Consider the following 9,313-nt stretch of genomic DNA (forward strand, 5'->3'; position numbering starts at 1 on the left):
TATTATTCAGAACTTATGTACTCCACCGACAGGGGGAAGCAACTACGTACCTCACGTATATTATAAGGGAAGGATACAATGCTGGAATCGGATTTACTTCAAACTTTGTACAACTTTAGTTGGCCATTTAAACAACGTGCTGTACATGTGGTAAGGTTCATTACTCTGGCAATTCAGAGAAAATCGCAAGAGAATTTTTACATCATTCTTCGCAGGTTCATCGGCGGCAATTTGAAGCCCAATATAAAACGGATTAATAACTTGAAATAACTTATTTTTAGCTCGACATTGCGTTTCCAAATCTGTCCATAATTTTACTTTTGATATGTCTGCACTTGTCTCGAGCTTTGAATACGTTACAAACTTAAATCTGTTTCTTCTACTATATCTACGCCATGGGACTCCAGAAGATCGTTCAGGTCTAAGACTAAATGGACCAATTTTATTACTACAAGCTATCCGAACTTTCTCCAAAGCACCTTGGTCCTCAAATATTTTTTTATTAGCTCTATCATCCAATGTCAAGCGTTCAACTCTTACATTAATCCTATACACATACGTAACAACTTTATTAATTGATGCATACTTGTTAGCAAAGAACTTAAATTCATCTGTAATGTCGTAATGTTTTAATGTAGAGAAATTAATAGCACTCTCATCATATTTCTCAGTGGCGCCCATTTTTCCATATTCGAACCTAACACCATCAGACTGAGTATACTCTGTGCGCCATCTGCACATACGACCAAAGTACGGTCTACTGAGATTCGTCCGTCGGGGTTTCCAACGCCTCGGGCGTGCAGCGCGAACCCTGCGTATCATCCTCATCCAACGAAAGGCAAATAACTTCCTCCGTGGCCTCCATATCCGACGCGTCCGACGCGTCCAATTCCGCCTTCATAGAGCAACAATGCAATATGTGACAATCTGCATGTATTACATTAAGTCGTGAAATCAAAGCTTCATCACCAATTGAATACTCGTTGGATACAAATATGACCAAGCCACGCTGTTTAATAACCATGCCAGGTTTATTCTTTGCATTAACAGTGACAGGCCGTCCTTCAACTATACGCTTCAAAATTGTGGCGTACGGCCTCCACCTACACCACTCAAATTCCTCAAAAACAATAACATTATGGACGCGAGCATCGCATCCACCAAATCCAAATTCGGAACAAAATGGTAGATACACATGCTGCTTCCGCGACAGTATTTTCTCAATTAATGTAGACTTGCCAATATTTGTATCTCCATAAAGATATAACTGTTTCTTACGCACCTCCGTGGACCGATAGGCCTTATTCTACCACCGTACAACGCGGCCCGCCCAGCCATTGTAATTTAAATGACACTCCGTTAGGGACCTAACGACCAAACGATTTGCCTGAAATGAATCAAAATACAGGGTCCGGCATAAAAAACTCCCCGATTACAAAGTAACGTGCAGCGGACAGTAGAAGGAGCAGAGTGGTGGGGGGCGCGTCGTTAAGTAGCTGCCTACGTGCCGTCTTCAGTGTACGCCATGGCGTGGTCTGGTGAACATCGTGCCTTCGTAGTGGAAGATTTTATTCAAAATGGCGAATCGCCTATTAATACTCAACGTGCTTTTCGCGTTCGCTTTGCGCTCGGACGACGGGACCCTGTTCCCGATAAGAAAACAATTTATTCTTGGGTTGCTAACTTTCGTGAGACAGGTTCCGCATTAAAAAGGAAACCACCTGGACGACCACGGACTGCAACAGGCCCCGGAAATGTTGATGCAGTTAGAGCTTCAGTTCAACAATCTCCTCGACGATCCGCTAAAAAGCATGCGGCAGCATTACGGATATCTGATCGAAGTGTGAGAAGAATCTTGCATCGAGATCTTAAAATGCATCCTTACAAAATTGTAACTACGCAGGAACTGAGTGAACGAGACTGTGGTGTCCGTGTAAGTTTGTGCCAAGACCTTCTTCGGAACATTCGTCCCAACGATATTGTGATTTTTTCTGATGAAGCACACTTTCACCTTGCCGGAACAGTGAACAGCCAAAATTGCAGGTACTGGTGCGAACACAATCCCCAAGAACTTCATCAACGACCACTTCATAGCCCTAAAGTAACAGTATGGTGTGCTGTTTACAATTCCGGAGTGATCGGTCCTTACTTTTTCGAAGAAAATGACAGGAATTTAACCGTCAACAGTGAACGCTATTGTGCCATGCTCCGCGACTTTCTCCAACCGCAACTAAGGGAGCTTTTTGGTGAAATAGAGAACGTGTGGTTCCAGCAAGATGGTGCTACTGCCCACACAGCGCGGCAGTCACTGGCATTGGTGAAGGAAATGTTTCCTGGACATGTGATCTCGTTGCGTGGAGACATTGGCTGGCCCCCACGATCGCCGGACTTAACGCCCTGTGATTTCTTTCTTTGGGGCTATTTAAAAGCAAAAGTTTATGAACAACGTCCACAATCTTTACGAGCCCTGAAAGAAGCAATTACACAAGAGGTTGAAGCTATTCCACCTGAAATGACTCAAAGAGTAATGAATAACTTCAGGGAAAGACTCAAACAGTGTGTCGACAGTGCAGGAAGCCATTTAAGGGATGTTTTATTTAAAAAGTAAGACCATAAGAGTATTTTTTAAAATGGCATAATACGTACTTTTATTTAGTATAAATAAAATTGTTCTACCTTATTTGGTTTTGTTTTTATTAGCTTTCCTTAAAGGAGAGGTTTTTCTGCCGGACCTTGTACTTCCCAATGAACCGAATACGAGACCAATTATTTACTAAGAATGGATCAGTGTAATCCATAACATTAGTACGTTCGGCCCACTTGCGTAAAAGAACATTGAAAGACAAAGCCGAGTCATTACAATTCGAAATAGGAACAGTTACGTAACTGACGCATCTATGCGAAGATTCCGGTTGTCACAACTCAGAGTAATGCCGGCACAAAAGCGTAGCTTGTTCGCTGTGAGGGTTAACTGCCCTCTGTAACGAAGAAAGCTGAGTGAATGGATCACCGATGAACTTGAATGAACAAATGCAACGAGCAATAACGAACAAAATGAGATGAACAACAATAAAGTGGTTACTGCTTGCGCTTTGCGAGAGCATCGTGGACGAGGTGAGGGTTAGAATCCAGCTAACACTAATTTTTTTAAACTACTTTTTTTCATCAGTGGTCACTTTATTTAATTTATATAACATCTGAGAGGAAATACACTACTGACCATTAAAATTGCTACACCACGAAGATGACGTGCTACAGACGCGAAATTTAACCGACAGGAAGAAGATGCTGTGATATGAAAATGATTAGCTTTTCAGAGCACTCACACAAGGTTGGCACCGATGGCGACACCTACAACGTGCTGACACGAGGAAAGTTTCCCACCGATTTCTCATACACAAACAGCAGTTGACCGGCGTTGCCTGGTGAAACGTTGTTGTGATGCCTCGTTAAGGATGAGAAATGCGTACCATCATGTTTCCGACTTTGATAAAGGTCGGATTGTAGCCTATCGCGATTGCGGTTTATCGTATCGCGACATTGCTGCTCGCGTTGGTCGAGATCCAATGACTGTTAGCAGAATATGGGATCGGTGGGGTCAGGAGGGTAATACGGAACGCCGTGCTGGATCCCAACGGCCTCGTATCACTAGCAGTCGAGATGACAGGCATCTTAACCGCATGGCTGTAACGCATCGTGCAGCCACGTCTCGATCCCTGAGTCAACAGATGGGGACTTTTGCAAGACAACAAAAATCTGCATCAACAGTTCGACGACGTTTGCAGCAGCATGGACTATCAGCTCGGAGACCATGGCTGCTGTTACCCTTGACGCATCATCACTGATAGGAGCGCCTGAGATGGTGTACTCAACGACGAACCTGGATGCACGAATGGCAAAACGTCATTTTCTCGGATGAATCCAGGTTCTGTTTACAGCATCATTATGGTCGCATCCGTGTTTGGCGACATCGTGGTGACGGCACATTGGAAGCGTATATTCGTCATCACCATACTGGCGTATCACCCGGCGTGATGTTATTGGGTGCCATTGGTTACACGTCGCGGTCACCTCTTGAACGATGGACGTTGCCGTCGGTGGGGAGGGTTGCGTGCCTCAGCGATACAGATAGCCGTACCGTAGGTGCAACCACAACAGAGGGGTATCTTTTGAGAGGCCAGACAAACATGTGGTTCCTGAAGAGGGGCAGCAGCTTTTTCAGTAGTTGCAGTGGCAACAGTCTGGATGATTGACTGATGATCTGGCCTTGTAACACTAACCAAAACGGCCTTGCTGCGCTGGTACTACGAACGGCTGAAAGCAAGGGGGAAACTACAGCCGTAATTTTTTCCCGAGGGCATGCAGCTTTACTGAGCATGGACAGCTGCATTAAACCAGTCTCCAGACTGAAGACCACAACAACAACAAGTCTTGATGAACTGTGGTATCGTGTTGAAGCTGCATGGGCAGCTGTACCTGCACACGCCATCCAACCTCTGTTTGACTCAATGCCCAGGCGTATCGAGGCCGTTATTACGGCCAGAGGTGATTGTTCTGGGTACTGATTTCTCAGGATCAAACACCCAAATTGCGTGAAAATGTAAAGACATGTCAGTTCTAGTATAATGTATTTTATCCAATGAATACCCGTTTATCATCTGAATTTCTTCTTGGTGTAGCAATTTTAATGGCCAGTAGTGTACGAGCGGTCTGCGCCAGACTTAAACCGGAACATGAGCTCTTAGCAATTGAAGTCGGGACCCATCTCACCCGGCCACGGTTCTTTTATTCTTCTAGGATCCAAGCAATGTGGCCACGAGGCCAGGGAAGGCGCCACAGAATATGTCGTGCTGTTACCAAAATCGCTCACACTGGACGCCTGCGGCTGTAGCCCATTAAAGCCGAATTCCGCCGCATTGTCCTGATGGATGCTCTTTTCGTACGCCCCACATTGACTGTTGCGGTTATTTCAAGCAGTGCTGCTTGTCTGTTAGCACTGACAGTTCTACGCAAACGCCGCTGCTCTCGATCGTTAAGTGGAGGCCATCGGCCACTGCACTGTCCATACTGAGAGTTAATGCCTGGAGTTTGGTATTGTCGGCCGGCACACTCTTGACACTGTGGATTTCGGAATACTGAATTCCCTAACGACTTCCGTAATGGAATGTCCCAAGCATCTAGCTCCCAGTACCACTTCGCGTTCGAAGTCTATTAATTACTGTCGTGCGGCCGAAATCATGGCGGAATCCTTTTCACATGAATCATCTGAGTACAGGTGGTAGCTCCGTCAATGCACTGCCCTCTTAAGCCTAGTATAAGCGATAATACCGCCATCTGTATATGTGCATACCGCTATCCACGACAGTTGGAACCTCAATGTATTACTTACCTACTACATTAACTCTCCTTACTAACTCCTTGTTACTTTTGTCAGCAGCTTGTGCTGCTATGTTCACCAACAACTGTTACAATTCTCAAAATGTGAGATAACAATTTTTTTACATGTTTTTATTTCTGCTGTCGACAGATCCATCCCTCCCACGGCGTGTGCTACATTCCATATGGTGGCAGAGAGATAGGCAAGAGTGAGTACGAGGTGCTGATCACAAATTAGTCTGCATGGGAATAACAAGATGTGTGCTCTCATTTGTACCACTTTGTTTCTGTAAATAAACTGCCATTTTTATACACTTACATGTGTGTTTCCCTCTGTTTTACTGTTTCTCCCTGACATGCATTTATTGCTAGCTCGTAACACAGTGGTAGCTGGTTATTCCAGACATTTTAGACATGTGTTTGTGTGAGTGTGTGTGTTGTGTGTGTGTGTGTGTGTGTTTGTGTGTGTGTGTGTGTTTACGAATCTATAGTACTATCCATATAAATCTGAACTACTATAATTAGTCATAACACCTGATCTAATAGTGGGAGTTGTTTGGAAGTTTGGGAGCTAACATACATACGAGGTTCGCGCAATGAGTCATACGCCATTTTTTTTTCTCAGAATATACGGGGTGTTACAAAAAGGTACGGCCAAACTTTCAGGAAACATTCCTCACACAAATAAAGAAAAGATGTTACGTGGCCATGTGTCCGGAAACGCTTACTTTCCACGTTAGAGCTCATTTTATTACTTCTCTTCAAATCAAATTAATTATGGAATGGAAACACATACCAACAGAACGTACCAGCGTGACTTCAAACACTTTGTTACAGGAAATGTTCAAAATGTCCTCTGTTAGCGAGGATACATGCATCCACCCTCCGTCGCATAGAATCCCTGATGCGCTGATGCAGCCCTGGAGAATGGCGTATTGCATCACAGCCGTCCACAATACGAGCACGACGAGTCTCTACATTTGGTACCGGGGTTGCGTAGAGAAGAGCTTTCAAATGCCCCCACAAATGAAAGTCAAGAGGGTTGAGGTCAGGAGAGCGTGGAGGCCATGGAATTGGTCCGCCTCTACCAATCCATCGGTCACCGAATCTGTAGTTGAGAAGCGTACGAATACTTCGACTGAAATATGCAGGAGCTCCATCGTGCATGAACCACATGTTGTGTCGTACTTGTAAAGGCACATATTCTAGCAGCACAGGTAGAGTATCCCGTATGAAAGCATGGCGGTGAATCGAGGAAGTACAGTACATACTGACGAAACTAAAATGAGCTCTAACATTGAAATTAAGCGTTTCCGGACACATGTCCACATAACATCTTTTTTTTATTTGTGTGTGAGGAATCTTTCCTGAAAGTTTAGCCGTACCTTTTTGTAAGACCCTGTATTTACTGTTAAGAGTCAGAATCTGGTGACAATATACATCAATATGCCTTGTCAACGTCATATTTTTCTACGTAGCCTCCATCACTTACTCTAGCCATACACCAACGTCGTGGAAGAGCATGCTTTCTCTGCTGGTAAAAGATCTTGTCCTGTAGGCATAGCCATGTTTTCACTGCATGCCTGACACTCTCGTCATCTTCAAAGTGTGTTCCTCATAGAGAATCTGTAAGCAGCCAAAAGAGATAGAAATCCGAGGGTGCCAGTGATGGATTGTAGGGTGGATGAGGCAATGATGTGCAATCTAATTTGGCAATGTGTTCCCGGGTTCTCAGACTTGTGTGTGGGCGAGCATTATCGTGATGGAGCAAGCTTTCTGCCGGATTCTTGTCCGATCGAACGCGTCGGAAACGGTTCTTGACTTTATTCACTCTTCAAGTATGCATCTGAATTGATGATTCACCCTCTTGGCATCACATCCTCGGGAATGACGCCATCCCAATCCCTGAAGACTGTCACTGTGACTTTTGCAGTGGAGCCCGCATCTCTTGGTCGTGCGGTAGCGTTCTCGCTTCCCACGCCCGGGTTCCCGGGTTCGATTCCCGGCGGGGTCAGGGATTTTCTCTGCCTCGTGTTGGCTGGGTGTTGTGTGCTGTCCTTAGGTTAGTTAGGTTTAAGTAGTTTTAAGTTCTAGGGGACTGATGACCATAGATGTTAAGTCCCATAGTGCTCAGAGCCATTTGAACCTTTTCCAGTGGAGGGGACGGTCTAGAATTTCTTCTTTTGTGGTGAATGAGGATGATGCCATTCCATGGACTGCTTTTTGTTTCTGGCGCAAACTTGTGCACCGAGCTTTCGTCCCCCTTAACGGTCCGTGACAGAAAGGCCTCTCCATCAGCCTCAAAACTCTCTAACAATTCAGATAAAATGGCCTTTCTTTCAATCTTGTGGTGCGCTGTGGGCATTCGTGCAGTCCGTCGTGAGCACCTCTTTGAATATCCGAGAGTCTCGATCACTGCAGACGCACTTCCAATGCTGACTGACAACTGTAGAGCCAACTGTCGAGTTGTGATTGGCAGGTCGGCACGAATAATGGCATCCGCACGATTCAGCCTGTCTGGAGCAGTGGCTGTGACAGAACGTCCTGAGCGTGGCTGACCGTTGAGCTCTGTTTCTGCATTTCCTGAGGCTGTGCTGCCCAAAACAGGAGTTGGTCAACAAAAGTATCGCCCAAATGGCTGCATTTCTTAAAGAAAAACTGCTTATATTTCATCAATACTAGCCCTGATGGCAAAATGTGGCCTGATCTGGTCACCTGGGAGGTTCTCAATTATGAAAACCAGTTCCAATGCGGAACGACGCTGAGGAAGGGTTTGTGAAGAGCGGAAGGTGTATGTGATGATAGCACATTCTATAGCTCGATCATTTCAAAAAATTTTTTTTCAGCAGGCTGCTTGAATTAGGCCCAACCAACTGCACCTTGCGACTTCTCCTTCCCCCCCCCCCCCCCCCCACCCCGCACTTTCGTCCAAAATCATCTATATACGCCTTTGTAATATTGCAACAACTGAAGCCAGCAATTCCATGCAAAATTTGATCTTAAAATACGCATGCATTCATGAACTGTCAATTGACTCTTTTGTTGCAATGCGTTTTTGTTGTGTACATAGTTCCACACAGTCAGCGCGTGCACAACTTTCCCACTAGAGCGCGCCCCGCTAAGCACAACAGCGCAGGCGCAGCGCTCGTCCATCTCCGCACTATGAGATGGCGCTGCCTTAGAGACGGACCAAATTCTGCTTCCGCCGATCCGCGTATTAATATGTAACACAGCCAATGAGATTGCTGCTAATCTAGAACCTTTTCTCTTCGCGGATTGGACTCATGCAGTGATACCTGAATGCACGAGGTATTATAACGAGTGTACAGACCTCCGATTAGTCAGTCTGCATTTGTCTGCACCAGTCCGTACCAGTCTGCATTAGTCTGTACCAGTCTATAGTCAAGTTTCAGTTTGCACCTGAGAAGATTACCATATTCCTGTATATAGCCATGAAGATAAATGTATAGACACATATCAGAGATATGTGGGAATAAGATTAACGTACCACCGCAAAACACAGACACTAAACTTATTACAGTGAACAGAGACGTCAATGAACGAACGGACAGATCACAACTTTGCTAAAATGCAGTAAGTACACTTTTCACTCAAGGGAAGACTTGAACCAAGGAACTCTCGTTCCGCTGCTACTCACGCTAACCATGGGACCACAGCGCCCCTGAGCTCGCACTGTCCTTGATGTTGCCTCTTGCGCATGGACTACTCAGTTTGTATATTTTTGCTTATTTCTTTCATAGTTCCACACAACTTCTTCCTGTTTTCTCGATTGAACTACATTCAGTTTTTCAAGGCCTATCCACTGTGCCAACTTATAACTAAATCTGAGGGGGGTGCGATGGGGAGGTTCCCTTGTTAGTGGTATGCAAAATACCGCTCTTTTAAAGAACGAGGTTACGTTATCAGTTGGTGGAAA

The 9,313-nt window shown here is 45.1% G+C and overlaps 1 protein-coding gene across 1 annotated transcript in view; it reads left to right on the plus strand.

Annotated features, from left to right (window-relative positions):
• Positions 1-5,694, plus strand: part of LOC124552711 (natterin-4-like) — a 62,922-nt gene extending 57,228 nt beyond the window's left edge. The window contains exon 4 of the mRNA XM_047127052.1: positions 5,528-5,694. Within this exon, the coding sequence (XP_046983008.1) occupies positions 5,528-5,614 (87 nt within the window). The 3' untranslated portion in view covers positions 5,615-5,694. The remainder of the gene's footprint in view (positions 1-5,527) is intronic.
• The last annotated feature ends 3,619 nt before the right edge of the window (positions 5,695-9,313 follow it).

This window comes from Schistocerca americana, chromosome 10 (genome assembly GCF_021461395.2).
Source record: "Schistocerca americana isolate TAMUIC-IGC-003095 chromosome 10, iqSchAmer2.1, whole genome shotgun sequence".
Classification (NCBI taxonomy): domain Eukaryota; kingdom Metazoa; phylum Arthropoda; class Insecta; order Orthoptera; family Acrididae; genus Schistocerca; species Schistocerca americana.